Source organism: Pongo abelii, chromosome 3 (genome assembly GCF_028885655.2).
Source record: "Pongo abelii isolate AG06213 chromosome 3, NHGRI_mPonAbe1-v2.0_pri, whole genome shotgun sequence".
NCBI lineage: Eukaryota > Metazoa > Chordata > Mammalia > Primates > Hominidae > Pongo > Pongo abelii.
The window spans coordinates 107,318,447-107,336,978 of NC_071988.2; the positions used below are offsets into that span (position 1 = coordinate 107,318,447).

At 36.8% G+C, this 18,532-nt stretch overlaps 1 protein-coding gene across 6 annotated transcripts in view; it reads left to right on the plus strand.

The window, feature by feature from the left end:
* ARHGAP24 (Rho GTPase activating protein 24) overlaps positions 1-18,532 on the plus strand; it is a 514,188-nt gene that overhangs the window by 448,747 nt on the left and 46,909 nt on the right. For all 6 annotated transcript variants that reach the window (XM_009240167.4, XM_009240168.4, XM_024246179.3 and 3 more), the window contains one exon: positions 6,424-6,631. In XM_009240167.4, coding sequence (XP_009238442.2) covers positions 6,424-6,631 — 208 coding nt within the window. The remainder of the gene's footprint in view (positions 1-6,423; positions 6,632-18,532) is intronic.

Sequence of the window (18,532 nt, forward strand, 5' to 3'; positions counted from 1 at the left end):
ATCTTCAAATCTGTTTCCCTATTTGTAGAAAAGGGACCCCTTTGTAGGATGTCTGTGAATGCCAAATAAAGAAATACATGCAACTTGCCTGACTTGGAACCTAGTGTGTATAATTCCTCCACCGGTCAAAGACCTAGTCCACTGGGTCGCTATGTACACCTTCTAACACTTTCTTAATCTTTCCTAGCATTTATTATTCTCCTTCCTTCCCCTCTCTGACTTTGAAAAGAGTAAAGGTTCTATCAACATTTACTGGTTATGGTAGACCCTGAGCTCCTTGGAGTAAAGGATTTCTATCTATATAATATTTTGTGGCTACTTAGAAAGTTTGTGATAGAGTGAAGTAAGCTTTGCCTCGCTTTGTTTCTTAGTTCTGTACTAAAATGGATGTATTTTACTTTGATTTGCCCATTTGCTATGGGTGAATGTTCATTTTAATGGAAAATTCTTACCATCCTGGTGATACCAGGATTTATCCTGCTAGCAGAGTTGCAGTAAGAAGAGGATAAGTCAAGGCAAATTCCCACTATGGCTGAGTATGTGATCTACAGACAAGAAGGGATAAGGAACTCAAAATTAATGGCACGACACAAGAACTATCAATGAGTTTCATTTGACATTGGAATTATTCATTTATTTTCTATAACTGGGGAGGTGAAGTGTTTTGTTTCTATGCATGCATTTATTCCATAAATGTTTATGGAGAATCTGTGCGTCACCCATCTTGATAAGTTCCAGGGACATAAACAAAAGGCCTTGACTGTGGTAAAATAGAATTAAAGCTTTGGAGTCCTTTACACCTGGGACCAATCCCAGTGTGGTCCTTGTATCTGTGGCACCTTGCCTAAACCTCTCTGAAGCTCATAGGATAGATATATAGTATGTAGCTGCTTTCTAATATTTATTATAATAATAATAAATGTAAAACAATTATTTCATTATAATAAATGTAAAAATACAATCCTCTTTTGACTAGTCCAGCACAGGTTAGGCATCTAAATAAATAATTTCCATGCAAAATGTTAAGGAATAAAGAAACATATCAAGCTTTGGGTCTAGAGTAGGGGATGAGGCAATGGAATGTCAGTAAAGACTTCACAGAAGATGTGTGAGTTGACTCTTACAGGGTAAGGTTTCCTACGCTGACTTACAAAGGCAGGACCTACCTTCTAGAAGGAGGCATGAAGACATGACAAGCAATACATAGTTCAGCGTAGTTTGAGAGCATATTGTTTGTGAGGAAGCAGAAGAAATGAGAGTGGAGATGCCACAGTGCCTGGCACACAATGGATGCCACCTAAACATTGTTGACCGAATGGAGGATGAAGAGGTTGAGATCAGCTTGTGGGGATTTTATTTCATAAAAAGGAATGTGGTTGCAAAGATAGGCCAGTGGGCACCATTGGAAGAGGTGAAGCAGAAGAGTGGCATGATCCGATTGAAATATTACGAAGTCCACCATGGCAGCACTTGGCTGGACTGGGAACTCTGCTCTTCAAAAAATCATGGAAGAAATACTGAATATCTAATCTAATGCAGTGGTAAGGAGCTTGGAGGCAACCAGCATGGTGATTACATGAATAGCTTGAAGGAAAGAGGAATGTAGGTTGATTCTCAGATGGCACTTCAATGTTTTGGGGGGATAGCTTGTACTGATAACCAAAATTAGGATTAAAGGACACAGAACAAGTTTTAAAAAAGAGATGACTTTATTCAGCTTTAGAAATCTTGAGTTTGAAAATGTTTGAGCTATCCATATTGAAGGTTCTACTGGGCACCTAGAAATCCAAGGCTGGAGATTATAGCAATATCCCAAATTGAGATACAAACCTGAGAATAATTAATATGTAGTGAAATTAAGTGGAGTCTAGTAGAGTAACTGTATCAGGTAAAGTAAAAACGGAGCTGAAGACAGAACCCAGACAACTATTAAAGAGTGTAGTAGTTAGCATAGTCAAGAAAGAGACTGACAAGGGCATTGAGAGGCAAAAATCATGTAACACGGGAAGTGTCAGGAAGAAAAAGGAGACTGACAGTTTTAAAGGGAGTGAGACACGAAGTAATACAAGGAACAAATTTGGCTGTCAATGATTTGCCAACTGGGAAGTTATTGGTGACCGTAGAAAAAGCCATTTTATTGTTTTAACTGGGTCAGATATCAAATTGCAAAAGTTAGCAAGTGGATGGAAAATGATGAAAAGGAGACAGAGTCACATACTTCACTGGGAATTGAGGAGCAAAGAGAATATGTAGTTACAGGGCACAGAGTCTGAGAAGGTTTAGATTCATCTTTGCTTATTTATTTTCAGGAAGAATGAAATATGAATGTATCTATAGCATCACAGTCACTCACTTCACAGGTAGCCTCTAGCTATTGGCTCTATAAATCACATGTAAGGGGGGACCCTCACAAACCCTGAAGGCTATGGTGGTTTCTCTCTTGCGTGCTCCACTGGAAACAGCCACCTACCAGTATAATAAATTCACCTGTGTGATTTACATTCTCAGTCCAGTGAAAAGTCACATCCTGGGTGATGCTTTATGACACACCAATGTACTTTCACACAGAGGGGAGGTAGGCATGGTATTCATCGCCACCCAGAAATACTGGGGACGGTTATGTCAGAGTGTGTGAAAACTTGCTGGGAGTTTAAATGGACATAGCTGGAACTGTTTGCGTGACCCATATCCCAGGGAATATTGTAAATAGTGTGTCTTTTCTTCATGCTGCTAGCTGGGGGTAGCACATGACCTTTGTGCTTTTGTGTTAATTTTAAATTTTGAAGTTTCACTGCTCCCTCAAGGAAATTTTTAAATAAATCTGTTTTTTAAAATGATTTTTCCCATCAATAGCTTTCCTCCCAAGGAGCATTCTTATGCAGAAGGGCAACCCACATCTACCATTTTAAGCCAGAAGTGTTTGGCACACTTTATTTCCAGTGCTACAGAATGGGGAGTATACATCTATTAAAATTCTTTACTCATTCTTTGCAAGACCAGTTCTACAGCAGAAAATTCATTTTTCCGCAGGAATTTTAAATCATATGTGCATGTTGTCTACATGCTCTAAAACTTTTTTGTATATTTTACTGCTATATTAAAGGCATCAGCTTTATATAAAGGAAATTTCTTTGGGGGGCAGCATGCTCATTGAAGCTCCAGAGTATTTTCCTTCTCTTTTTTTTTTCTGACCTCCCCCAACTCCCAATTTATATTTTCTCAGCACAAATCATTTATCCTAATGTGATGGGAGGAATTGAGGTCAGAAAGCTAATAAATGGCAGGTGTCTTCCTCCATTGCAGTTTTCAGCCATTGTGCATACTACACAGTATTCTGTAATAGTCACTGAGTGGGTCTGATATCCCACTACCTCAAACAAGCCTTAGCTCCACCATTTACTGCTGTGTGACATTTGGCAAGTTACTTGACCTTTCTGTGCTTCAAGCTCCTCCTCCTTAAAGTGCAAGGAATGGTGGTGCCTACCTCACAGGGTGTTATGAGTTTTAAATGTGAGAAATGCAGGTAAACTGCTTGTAACATGCCTGGCATACATAAGTACAGCTTAGCTATTATCGCTTTTTAAAAGCACAAAAAATGTACATGATTTTTCTCAGTTGTAGAATGTACTAATATTTTTAATTACTAGAAAATGAGGACTCACGACTGTGATTAAATAAAAAGAAAAGGACTGATATTCAGGAATGAGCAAAGATTTTAAAGCTAAATAAATCTGGATGTGGACTTCCATTCTGGCACTTGGTGCTCTGTAACTAACCTTAGACAAATTATTTCATCTCTCTGAGCCCCAATTTTCCATGTATAAAAGGAAGAATGATAGTTACCTTATGTGTTTCTTATGAAGATGAAAGAATATTGTGAGGGACTCAGAATATAATAAATAATTAATGAATTTAAGTTTCTCGCTATAGTTTTAAAGTAAATTCTTATTTTATTATAAAGGCAAACCTGCATGTACAAGAAAGTAAAAAGGAAACCGAATTCACGTCTAAAGCAAAACATCCCTTTCTTCATTGCTTCCTTGAATTGTTGGGAGAAAAAAAAAAATCCCGAAAGCTTTGAGAAAAGAATGTTTGACTGTTTTTCATTACTGTACAAACCCAAGTATTGGAAGTTTGGTTCATGTTTGTAGCACACATGGTCATTGAATTGCAACATCCTTAGTAGATTTTCTGTTGGATTTGGAGAGAACCCTTAGGTAATATATTTATCAATCCAAAGCAAAAATCGAAAGTAAAAAAAAATCACACATACATAAAATTTATTCCCAAATGTCAACATATTATTTTCTTAAATGATCTATAAGTCTTTTAAAAGGTTATTTACTTAATTTTGTCAGGATAGAGTTCAAACAGTAGAGGCAAATAAGCATCACGTTTGTTTTCAAAGCTCTCCACAGAAAGGGTCGATATTCTCCAACCTAACCAGTTTGTAAATCTTATTATTAAAACACTAGAATATCTCCAAAAATTGCTATTACCATTGAATGGATTAGCATTTTGTTTTGCTGAAGGAACAGAAAACTGGCTTAAACACACATCAGCTTGTTTTTCTCACATTAAAAGCTATCTGGACAAAGGTGCTGCCAGTATTGGATCAGTAGTTCAATAATTTCAGCCTCAGCATGTCTGTTAATCTTTTAGCCTTTCCCTTGTGATTGTTGCCTAATGGACTAAAGATGACTGTAACAGGAGCCGGTATCATGCCCAAGTTGAAGACAGGCAAAAGGAGTGACTGACAATTACAGATGTCTTTCCTTTTCATCAAGAAAAGCAAGTCTTCCTAAGGGCTACAAGAAGACTTATTGACATTGAACAGGACTATGCCACATGACCACCCCACTGCAAGGGAAATGGAAGAAGTATTTAATTTTTCAGCTTCTACAATGGAAATGTCAAGGGAGAATGGGGTGTGAGTGTCTGTTGGAGTTAGTGAATAATGTTTGATACACCATTATCAAGGAACTACTTGTTCCAAAATCTACAAACCAAGCTAACTAGTCCTGTTATCTGCTCTAATCTTTACTGCCCTTAGAAAACACTATTTCTAATTCTGCTTTATATACTTGAATATCGATACTAGGTTACTCAACATTATTTCCTAAATGGAATATATGTATTTCATTAGTGCTAAATTTGATACCAGGTGTAGAATAGTTGTGTTTCCTGTTATTGTTTCTACCTGAGCTAAGAATATTTTCCTTGGTAACAATTCTTTATTGCTTGAAATGTGACGATTTTGTACTACTGAGTCCATAAAGAAATTATTTTACAGGTGGGGAGGCAAAGCCTCTGTTGGTATGATCAAATCCTTAATCTAATGGCTGTTAAATAATTCCCCACACATTCTGAAGTCTTACCTAATTTCAACATGCATCACTTACTTTTCTTCCCCTTTCATGAAACTTCTTAGACCATTAAAATAATTTAATGACATTCATTCCATCTGGGAACGTTGGAGTCACATTTGCTTTGGCTGTTTTTCCCTCCTTTCTCATAGGTTGATAATTTTTACCAAGCTACTACCTAATATTAATATATTTCAAAAGTATTATCTCTTAATTAGTGGAGTACTGAGGAAGAAATAGTAGCTGTTTTTGGCCCAGGTGTATACACCAAGGAATGTATGGTTTGTAGGTGTTGTAAAATCATTAATAAATCTAACTAAAACTTGGCCTTCTTTTTATTGCCACCATGTACTGCCACTTTTAAACAATGTACATGATAAAATACCCTACCTGTTAGGGCAAGCCACTGTGACCCACCTCTCCACTTCTAGTATGCTCTGCTTTGTAAATTTCCATTTTTCACTTTCCAATAAGTTAATAGTTTAAGACAAACAAACATTGTCTGAAATATTTTATATGGGAGAAAATTCAGGGTTTCTTTTCCTGGTTTTATCACCGTGATTACAGTCATGGCATCACAACTTGAGTAAAAACAAAAGGGGAAAAAAGAAATAGACAGGATTTAAATGCAAATTGGACATAAATATAAAACTGTAATAAAGGTAGAATTTGACTATTTTCTGCAGCATATTTCTGCTTTTAAGCTACTGAATACCATTCCCTTCCTAAAAGGAAAAAAATAAATGAAAACCCCAAACTCAAGTTACATTTATTACAGTTTTTCTTATTTCAAAATTGATATCTCAAACTCAGTATTTCTATTTTGGTTTTGGGCTAAACATAGAATACAAGAAAGAGGCAGCATAAGGTCAATTCATACCATTTGAGGAATTGTATATAATGAATTTGATTGTATAATAATGTGAAATACTGAATGTTAAGTGCTTGCTAGCATTCCAATCTTTGTTTTTCTGTTATATTGAATTAAAACAACAACAACAACAAAGTGAGAAGAGATAAATTTCCCAAGTTTACTGTGATCCTTTTTTTTTTTTAGGCATTTTTGGACAGAAACTGGAGGATACTGTTCGTTATGAGAAGAGATATGGGAACCGTCTGGCTCCGATGTTGGTGGAGCAGTGCGTGGACTTTATCCGACAAAGGGGGCTGAAAGAAGAGGGTCTCTTTCGACTGCCAGGCCAGGCTAATCTTGTTAAGGAGCTCCAAGATGCCTTTGACTGTGGGGAGAAGCCATCATTTGACAGGTAGATGTCACAATTTTACTAACCGTCTTCACTGAGAAATTCAGACTCAACTGACAGGATGCAGTGAGCTGAGGAGGCATAACCTTGATTGATGTGGTAACAGTTTACAACATAGATTATTTGGCCGCAGGAGTTTGCATTGTTTCTATTAAGCTACAAAGTCAAAAATTGGGCACCTTAGATATCTTTCTCTTCCATACTTTCCATCTTAAAACAATCTTTTTTGTTCTTTTTCTTTGGTACTAAAGTAAAACTGTATTAAACTTTTGCACTGGAAAAAGTGAATTATAAAATAGGATTCTTCTCTTGTTTAATGTTTTTAAATTCTTTCCATTAAGGAATATTAAAAGTATTATAAGTAGAGATTGAAATATTGGCAATGTAATTAAAAATAAGTATTTCAATAATAACAAAAGCGTTATATTTTTAAATATATAGCTCCACTTTAATCTAGAATAGTTTTACAGGGAAACAAGGAGAAGTACAGCATGGTGAAAATAAAAGAATAATGGCAGCCCCAGAGAAGAAAATATAAAGCATTCCTAACTCCACTAATAAAGAGTTAATCTGGCTAATATTTTGTGAATTATCTTCTTCTCTTTACTTTTTGAAAGCTTAGTAGAAAAAATAAAATTTTATCTTAATGTTATCAACATTATATACCAGAAATGTTTTCATATTAATAGTTGAAAAAACCCTTTTATTCTAATATATTTTAACTTAACATTTTACCATTAACAACTTCTGTAAGCCTCTTTTTAAATATCTAATATTTCACTCTACAGGTATATTATTCACAACTATTTCAATATTGTTAGACATTTACATTATGACATTTTCATTATTATAAGTACTATTGTAGTGGATATACATTTGCATAAATACTTTCTATTTTTGGATTACTTAGGATAAATTCTCAGCATTGGAGTTTTTGGATAAGAGTAATCCTGATGCTTGAAAATTAAAAATAGCCTACTGTCTTAGTCCATTCAGGTTGTCATAACAAAATATCATAAATGGAGTAGTTTATAAACAAAATTTATTTCTGAAAATTCTGGATTCTGGAAAATCACAGTCAAGGCACTGGCAAATCCATGTCTGATGAGGACTTGATCTCAGTTCATAGATGGCACCTTTTCACTGTGCTCTCAGATGGTGGAAGGTACAAGGCAGCTCTCTGGGGCCTCTTTTTATTTTATTTTATTATTCTTTAAGTTCTGGGATAAGCGTGCAGAACGTGCAGGTTTGTTACATAGGTATACACGTGCCATGGTGGTTTGCTGCACCCATCAACCCATCATCTACAATTAGGTATTTCTCCTAATGTTATCCCTCCCCTAATCCCCCACCCCACAACAGGCCTGGTGTGTGATGTTCCCCTCCCTGTGTCCATGTATTCTCATTGTGCAACTCCCACTTATGATTGAGAACATGCGGTGTTTGGTTTTCTGTTCCTGTGTTAGTTTGCTGAGAATGATGGTTTCCACCTTCATCCATGTCACTGCAAAGGACATGAACTCATCCTTTTTTAAGGCTGCATAGTATTCCATGGTGTATATGTGCCACATTTTCTTTATCTAGTATATAATTGATGGGCATTTGGGTTGGTTCCAAGTCTTTGCTATTGTGAACAGTGCTTCAATAAACATACATGTGCATATATCTTTATAGAAGACTGATTTATAATCCTTTGGGTATATACCCAGTAATGGGAGTGCTGGGTCAAATAGTATTTCTGGTTCTAGATCCTTGAGGAATCGCCACGCAGTCTTCCACAATGGTTGAGCTAATTTACATTCCCACCAACAGTGTAAAAATGTTCCTATTTCTCTACATCCTCTCCAGCATCTGTTGTTTCCTGACTTTTTAATGATTGCCATTCTAACTGGCGTGAGATGGTATCTCATTGTGGTTTTGATTTGCATTTCTCTAATTACCAGTGATGATGAGCTTTTTTTCATATGTTTGTTGGCCACATAAATGTCTTCTTTTGCATAAATACTTTCTATTTTTGGATTACTTAGGATAAATTCTCAGCATTGGAGTTTTTGGATAAGAGTAATCCTGATACTTGAAAATTAAAAATAGCCTACCGTCTACTTTTTAGAAGTGTCTGTTCATGTCCTTCACCCACTTTTTGATGGGGTTGTTGGTTTGTTTCTTGTAAAAATTGTTTAAGTTCCTTGTAGATTCTGGATATTAGCCCTTTGTCAAATGGATAGATTGCAAAAATTTTCTCCCGTTCTGTAGGTCGCCTGTTCACGCTGATGATAGTTTCTTTTGTTGTGCAGAAGCTCTTTAGTTTAATTAGATCCCATTTGTCAAATTTGGGTTTTGTTGTCATTGCCTTGGTGTTTTAGTCATGAAGTCTTTGTCTGGGGCCTCTTTTTAAAAAAATGTCTAAACACAAATTTAATGAGTTGTAGATATAAGCCCAACTTGTGACCGCGGGTAGTAACAAATCACAGTTTAGTTATAATTATGAAAATCATGAAATCAGAATGCAAACGAAAGCCTTTATAAGATGAACTTTATCAGTGATGACATGAATATCATCATTAAAGATGGCTTAGTTTTCTTTTTTTTTCTTCCTTTTTTTTGAGACGGAGTTTCGCTCTTGTTGCCCAGGCTGGAGTGCAACGGCACAATCTCGGCTCACCACAACCTCCACCTCCTGGGTTCAAGGGATTCTCCTGCCTCAGCCTCCTGAGTAGCTGGGCTACAGGCATGTGCCAACATGCCCGGCTAATTTCGTATTTTTAGTAGAGACGGGGTTTCTCCATGTTGGTCATGGTTGGTCTCGAACTGCCGAGCTCAGGTGATCCACCCAACTCAGCCTCCCAAAGTGCTGGGATTATAGGCATGAGCCACCGCGCCTGGCCTTTTTTCTCTTTTCGAAACAGAATCTTGCTCTGTTGCCACACACTGGAATGCAGTAGCATGATCTCAGCTCACTGCAACATCCACCTCACTGGTTCAAGCCATTCTCATGCCTCAGCCTCCCGAGTAGCTGGGATTACAGGCATGTGCCACCATGCCTGGCTATTTTTTGTATTTTTTTGTTGAGATGGAGTTTCACCATGTTCACCAGGCTGGTCTCAACGCCTAGGTTTCTATATGTCTAAAGGTCTGCTTTGTATTTAGAATAAATAGTGCAACGAGTGTAAATAACAAATAAATAAAATAACATCGTGCTTCTTAAAAGTTACTTATGAAAAGGACTGAGCGGGGTGGCTCGTGCCTGTAATCCCAGCACTTTGGGAGGCCAAGGACTGAGCGGGGTGGCTCGTGCCTGTAATCCCAGCACTTTGGGAGGCCAAGGTGGGAGGATCATGAGGTCAGGAGTTTGAGACCAGCCTGGCCAACATTGTGAAACTGTCTCTACTAAAAATACAAAAATTAGCCAGGCATGGTGGCGAGCGCCTGTAATCCCAGCTGCTTGGAAGGCTGAGGCAGGAGAATCTCTTGAGCCCGGAAGGCAGAGCTTGCAGTGAGCTGAGATCAGGCCATTGCACTCCAGCCTGGGCAACAGGGCGAGACTCCGCCTCAAAAAAAAAAAAAAATTATACATGAAAAGAAACACTTTTAAAATTACTAGAGACCTTAATATTTAAAATAAACATATAATTTGTCCTTTTCCTTTATAAAGTAAAAAATAATTTACTATTCTGTATTAGTCTGTTTTCATGCTGCTGATAAAGACATATCTGAGACTGGGTAATTTATATAGGAAAAAGGTTTAATTAATAACTTACAGTTCCACGTGGCTTGGGGGGCTTCACAATCCTGGCAGAAGGCAAGGAGGAGCAAGTCGCATCTTATGTGAATGGCAGCAGGCAAAAAGAGAGAGCTCATGCAGGGAAGACTCTTGTTTTTAAAACCATCAGATCTCATGAGACTCATTCACTGTCATGAGAACAGTATGGGAAAGACCTGCCCCATGATTCAATCACCTCCCACCAGGGTCCTCCCATGACATGTGGGAATTGTGGGAATTACAATTCAAAATGAGATTTGGGACACAGCCAAACCATATCATATTCCCTCATTTTTAAGGTTTTATTTTTATTTAAAATGTATATTTTTTCCTAATGCAAATATATTTCTTCTGTTTTACTTTTTTCAATTTTTATTTTAGAATTGCGTACAGGTTTGTTACAAAGGTATACTGTATGATGCTGAGGTTTGGAGAATGAATGAATCCATAACCCAAGTAGTGAGCATAGTACGCCAATAGGTAGTTTATTTCAACCCTTAGCACCCTCTCTCCCTCTCCTCTCTTGTATCCCCCAGTATCTGTTGTTCCCATTTTTATGTCCATGTTTACCCAATGTTTAGTTCCCACTTATAAGTGAGAACTTGTGATATTTGGTTTTCTGTTTCTTCATTAGTTCACTCAGGATAATGGTTTCCAGCTGCATCTATGTTGCAGCAGAGGACATTATTTCATTCTTTTTGATGGTTGCATAGTATTCCATGGTATATATGTACCACTTTTGCTTTATCCAGTCCACCATCGATGGCCACTTTCGTTGATTTCATGTCTTTACTATTGTGAATAGCACTGAAATGAACACATAGGTGTATGTGTCTTTTTGATAGAATAATTTATTTTCCTTTGGATATATACCTTCTAGTGGGACTGCTGGGTTGAACAGTAGTTCAACTCTCACTTTCTTGAGAAATCTCCAAATTGCTCTCCACAGTGGCTGAACTAATTTACATTCCCACTAACAGTGATTAAGTGTCCCTTTTCTCCTTGGCCTCACCAACATCTGTTATTTTTTGACTTTTTAACAAAAGCTATTCTGACTAGTGTGAGATGGTATTTCATTGTGGTTTTGTTATGCATTTCTCTGATGATTGGTGATGATGAGCATTTTTTCATGTTTGTTGGCATCTTGTATGTCTTCTTTTGAGAAGTATCTGTTTATGTCCTTTGCCCCTTTTTTAATTGTTTATTTGGTTTTTTGCTTGTTGATTTGTTTAAGTTCCTTATAGATTCTGGATAACAGACCTTTGTCAGATGCACAGTTTGTGAATATTTTATCCCTTTCTGTAGGTTGTCTGTTTACTCCGTTGATAGTTTCTTTTGCTGTGTAGAAGTTTTCTAGTTTAATTAGGTCTCATTTGTCAATTTTTGTTTTTGTTGCAATTGCTTTTGAAGACTTGACCATAAATTATCTGCTAAGGTCTGGGACCTCTTTGGTAAGGGCATTAATCCTATTCATGAAGGCAGAGCCTTGATCACCTCCCAAAGGCTTCACCTCCTAATACAATTACAGTGGTGATCAAGTGTCAACATATGAATTTGGGGGAACACAAGCATTTAGACCGTAGTACATACTAAGTGTTATTTTTCTGTGAAAGTGTAGAATTAGTACATGGATAGACACATGGTGAGTATGCAAACTGTCATAGTCTTTTTAAAGCAATTTGGTAATATATTTCAGGAGCATTCATGCAGATAATTTCAATCCCAGAAAACAATCAGATAGGTATGTAGAGCAAACTTAAGTGCAAAGTTGTTTATTATAAATTGTGTAACAGTAAAAACTGAACACCAATTTATTATCTCCATGTGAGTGTGGTTGATTAAATAATGGTGCATTCATATAAGAAAATATTATACAGTTTTAACATTTGAGGACAATTTTAATTACATAATGATAAATGGAAAAAGAAAACAGGATCAATTAATTGATTAAATCCATGCCTTTTACAAAAAGTATTACAAATAGTTTATAAGGATTCATAAATTTACTCTGAGAGAAAAAATATCTGTGGAGGTACAGAAATGAATTCAGAACAAGGATCAGAAAACAAATTTCAAGACTGCAAATATACTTTTTGCTGAGGAGCTACATCTCTTATTCTATACTTTAAAAAGAAAATCAGATCAATAGTTATATAGGTTAGCCCCATCCACAACATATAAACAATGACTTATGTAGGAGAAATGTTCATTTTTAGTACCAAAATTAGCAAGAAATATGTCAATAGGATCCTCATAATAGAATATTGTATAATGGGATAAGCAACATCCTCTACAATGAACTTCATGAAACAATAATGAGTTTCAGTGCCCTCTTTTAATATTTATATATGGCTAATTATATGACACTGACATTATTGCAAAACATGTTTATTAAAATTATTTCTCCATGGGCATGTATAATTTGGTTCTTATAGCAGATTTTTGCTAATGTAGGAGAATGGAGGAATATTTTATATATTTTAGGATACCTGTAAGAACAGATGTGCCCTGTAAGCAGTTATCTCCAAATCAAGTTCTTGATAACTATTGGCTGACAATAAAATATTGTCCAAAGTTTATAAAATGTGACCTTATTATCTCTTTTATAAAATACATGTATTTTTGCATAAAATGCACCAATGCATAAACAGACTGAAGAAATCATAAAAAAAGATTTCTATTGCCAAAAGACTCTGTGAGGTGCTGGGTCTTTCAGAAGTCTTAACAGGAGTGGTATACCCATACCCATCATTTGGCTTTTTCCTTTAAGCCATGTTTTCCTGTCAGCACCCTGGATTTTGTCTTTTTTTCCTATGGCCATTTCCTACATTGAGACTCTTTGACCAGCTAGAGATACTGTCTTAGGGCTGATGGAGTTTCTCAAAATTCTAAAAAATGGAACAGTTTCTTTTTTAGGTCACGTTGCTCTTGTACTACCTTAACATATGCACAAATAAAAGAAGCCAATTAATACATTCAGTATTTGGCCTGAAAACCTCAGTAGATAGGGCTGCAAGTTCACCAAGAATGTTCTCTATATTCCAAGTTGCCGCAGTCGATAGTCTTGTTAATTTTTCCAGCACCGCTTAATAAGCATTTACCTTTCTCTAGCCTCTAATAGCAATTTTTTTCCCTGTTTGTCAAGCTCTTACTAATAGTTTCCTCACTGGCTGCGCAGACTCTGCCTGGTTCCAATACTAATACCCAAAACATATTTTAGGTTTTTGTTGCAGCAGCACCCAATTTCTGGTATCAATGACTGTTTGAGGTATCTATTGCTTCATACCAAACCCAATCCAAATGTTTTTAGTTTAAAACAACAACTTTTTCAGATTCTGCAAGTGGGCAATGCTCGGCAGAAAGGCTCTGTCTCTGTTCCACTTGATATTGGATGCTGCAATTTAGTGCAGCTGCAGTATCCTAGAGAGCTTTACTGACAAGACAGGTGCCTAAGTTGGGCTGGCTAGAATAGCCGATGGCTGATTGAGTCTCTTGTTTTCTCTTCTCAGTCTTGTATCCTTCAGGGTTCCTCCCTATAGCTGATGGTTGAAACTCTTTACACCATGGCTCAGTACTGAAAGACAGTAAGGGTGGAAGCTACAAGACCTTTAAGGAGTAGGCCCAGAACTGGTGCGATGTCACATCCACTGCATACTCTTGGTCAATGGCAAATCACAAGACCAATTCAGCTTAAAAAGGGGAGAAAGCTGACTCTGCTTCTTAATTGAAGTAATGTTATAGATATATATAAGGATGAGAGAAATTATCAACAGTCACCTTTGTGAACAATCTACCTTATTCATTCATTCAACAAATAATTTTGGAGTGTTAACTATTTCTTAGACACTGTTCTGGATGAAAGATACTGGGGTTTGCATTACAAGTCATGGGCAGATAAACAATAAACAGCAAATATATAAATAATTTTGAAAAGTAATGAGGGTGACATGCTAATATGCTAGTGAGTAAAGTGGTGGAGATACCCGTCTCCTTCTTGAGGATGTAACATTTGAGTTGAGATTCGAATGACAAGAGGCCTGTTATACCTATGATATGGTGGAGGTATAACAGGCATGTTGCAGGTAGAAGAATAGCAAGTGCAAAGTCCTAGAGACAGGAACAGCTTAGCTTGCTTGAAGAACATAAAGAAGGCCATTGGAGGCAAGACACAGCGGCTTATGCCTGTAATCCCAGCACTTTGGGAGGCCGAAGTGGGAGGATCCCTTAAGGGTAAGAGTTCCAGACCTGACTGGACAATAAAGTGAGACTGTCTCTACAAAAAAAGTCAAATTAAAAAACTAGTTGCCTGTGGTGGTGCACACCAGTAATCCTAGCAACTTAGGAGGCTGAGGCAGGAGGATCACTTGAGCCCAGGAGTTTGAGGCTGCAATGAGTTATGATCATACTGCTGGCACTTCAGCCTGGGTGGAAGAGCAAGACCCTGTCTCTAAAAAATAAAAAATAAAAATTAAATATAAAAGGAAGGAGGTCACTGTGACAGGAATGCAGTGAGTGTTGATGAATAGTGTCCACGGAGGTTGATTCTGTATGACTTGGCAGATTATAATAATTTTTTTTCTGTTTCTTTTTCTTTTCCTTTCTTTTTCTTTTTTCTTTTTTTTTCTTTTATCTTTTTTCTTTTTTCTTTTTTTTTAAGAGTCTCCGTCTGTCACCCAGGCCAGAGTGCAGTGGTGCAATCTTGGCTCACTGCAACCTCTGTCTCCTGGGTTCAAGTGATTCTCCTGCCTCAGCCTCCCAAGTGGCTGAGATTACAGGTGCATGCCACCACACCTGGCTAATTTTTGTATTTTTTTTTTTTTAGTAGAGACAGGGTTTTCCCATGTTGGCTAGGCTGGTCTCGAACTCCTGACCTCAGGTGATCCACCCACCTCGGCCTCCCAAAGTGCTAGGATTAACAGGTGTGAACCACCACACCTGGCCTATAATAAGAAATTTAGTTCTTATTCTAAGTGAAATGGAAATCTGTCAAAATATTTTTAGCAAGTAAATGAAATAATTTTATTTATATGTTAAAAAGGTCATTCTGGCAACCGAAATATCCTTTTGATAAATTGTCAAGCTTGAATCCCTTGGTCTCCGGTGGCAGATATGCAAAATCCTGGATTCTGCTGATTAAAAGAAGGGGTTCCCAGATCCATGAATGGTGAGGTAATAAGAAGAGAATAACATATTTGTGGCAAAATGTAATTGTGAGATACACGGGGAGGGGAAAAAAAATCCATAATTTCCCAGAGGATGGTGAGGTTATTTTCAGAAACTTGTCCAAGCAGAGTGTTCTGCCCCTATGTGTTTTTTTTTTTTTTTTTTTTTAGTTAATTGGCTGTCTGATATTTCACATGGTCAAGTCCTGGCTCAACTTTAGTCATTGGGATGTGGAGACAAACTGCCGGGGGACGTTTATTAGTTCAGGTTTATCTCACCCAGGTTCTTTAATCCTTCCCCCGTTGTTTTCAATGTTTTGTACATATCTGCCCTCTTCTGAAGAGCATCTGTGTTCTTAAATATGCCTGTGCTTTTGAAGCTATGGATCCGTTTGGGGTCCATAGCCTCAAAATGATAAAAATACAGACTGTGCATAATGCTTTGAATAGATATTAAGTTGTAAATACAGAAATGTTTCCTTGTGAAACATTTTAAAGAGTAAGAATGAATGAATATTTTCCCTGTTTATTCTAATAATGCTTATTTCTCACCAAAGAGTCAATAGGATTCAGGTTTTGTCTTTGTTAAAATATATTTATGAAAACCTAGAAAGAAGTTCCCACAGGTATTCTGCAAAGACAATCTCTAGTCACTGACTTTGTACCTCTAATGTTAAGCCCTGAAATTTAATTTTTAAAGTGAACTTTAAAAATAGCATTTTAAAATATCATAAAGTTATTAAGTTTAATTTGATACCGTAAAGTTATTAAGTTTAATTTGAATATTATTTAATACCATAAAGTTATTAAGTTTAAGTTGAATATTGTTGAAGTTATATTTTGATTATAACATTTTATGTACAATTTAGAATATGGAAGAATACAAAAAGGAAATATGAATATTTTAAAATTCAACACTCCAGAGTGCTCTTGCTATACATAGCAGATAAATAAATAGATAAGCAGAGATTTAGATGTATCAAAATTCAGCTATGTATAAAAGATGTCAGAATCATACAGCTTTTATATCTTACCTTTTCTCCTTCACATTATATCATGGACATTTTCCCATGTCATTAAGTAGTTTTCACTGTGTGTGATCTTAAGGACTATGTAATAATTCATTGTATCAGTACATTGGTTTCTTTAATTCTGCCCCATTTGTTTTCAATGTTTTGCACATATCTGTCCTCAGCTGAAGAGCATGTATTCATACATCTGCCTGTGCTTTGAAAGCTATGGATCCATTTGGGATTTGGAAGATAATATTTCACATTTGAATGAGAAGAAACATTTTGTCCTGTGTGAGGGAAAAACAGAAAAGGTGGTGTGAGAAAAAAACATTTGAAATTCATACGCTATTGGAATTTAGAGTAGTTGTGAGTGCATGGATGAGCCTTTATTAAGCCATGTACTTTCTGCTGTTCTTTAATTATATTGTATACTCTTTTTTCCAGTTCCGAAGTTCAAGTTTGATACTTTTATATAGGCATGACTCATTGTTCCTACAGTTATGGCATATTCCCACATACTCCTTGGCCAGTGAATTTTGTGAGAAAGGGCATTCTCATTGAACTGAAAGAATTTGTATTCTTTCAGTTCCTGTCAACTGTAAAAACAAACAAACAAAAGAAAACAGATATCATAGTTTCTAACCATTCTTGTCTTTATTCTTTCTATTTAGAAATGAAAACAAATTAAAACATAACTTTTTATATTAAACTTCCAAGTTTTGAGGGGACAAAAATGAAATCTAGAATGTGTAAAATCAACTTAGATACTGAATATTATTTTGTTACCAAAGCCCTCCAGATGGTATCAGCTGTTCAAGAAGATACATTTTGGAAGCGTTGGGAAGGTAGGGTCAAGAATGGCAGTGTGGTCACCATCCTAGCATTAACTGCTGGGCAACAGAATAACTACACTCTTACAACACAGTGTTCAGGAGCAAGGACAGAGGCTTCATGAAGCCAGGAATTTTACACATTCTGTCCAAGAATCCTGTAAAACAACTGCTGTTTGAGGTACCCCAGCTGCCCACCCACGTACTCAGTTCACACTTCCCTTGTTCCTCCTTCTCCTATTCTCCCCTTTCACTTATTTTTCAAATTTGTTTTGGTGACGAAATAAACTGCAAGTCCACAGAGATAAAATGAAAAAATAAAAGCCTAAAATTTAGGAGACAGAAAAGCCAGACATATTTTAATTTAATCCTCTGCGAAGGAATTTAGGTCTGGGAATTACTGAACTGAGTTATGAAAAAGTGAACTTGAAAAGTAGGGAGTACTACAGAGATAGGAGAGATTTTTCAGTATCAGTATGTGTAAGAATGACTTAGAGAAATATCTTAAGATTCAGAAACCCAGACCCCACTTGCTCTCATTCTGATTTAAATGGTTGGAGAATGCCTAGGAATCTGCATGGTAAATCCACAGGCGATTTTTTTTTTTTTTTTAATCTGCCTGTGCTGCCCAGAGGCAGGAACCATGTCCTCTTAGTCATGGACTTATCGTCTGCACCCAGCAGAGAGGCTGGCAGAGTGCAGGCACGAGGTCAGGGTGGAGGGAGACTCATAGGCACAAGTGCAATTATTATAAGCATAAAGATGTTGAAATGAGGAGAGTGTCCAACCTGGAGGGGAGAATGAGATCTGGATTCCAAGGGAAGACAGGAGAAGGTGCTGTAAGGAGACGGAAATAAGCCCGTCCTCCAAGGCAAAAAGCTGGGGCCAGTGAGGCAACAGAGATCATTCTGACTGAGAGTTGGTTACAGGGATCAGAGGAAAGGAAGAGGAGACAGTGGAGGGCTCTGAAATCTGGTCTGTTCAGTCTAGGCTCTTGTTTTTGACAGAGCATATGTACACTTTGCAATCAGAGATTGGGAAACCCATTTGACCACCATTGGATGAAAACAAATGAGCTGCCCCAAACATATCAAGAAAAAAAGATGTTTTGTTTAGGGCAGAAAAATCCATCATCTGCT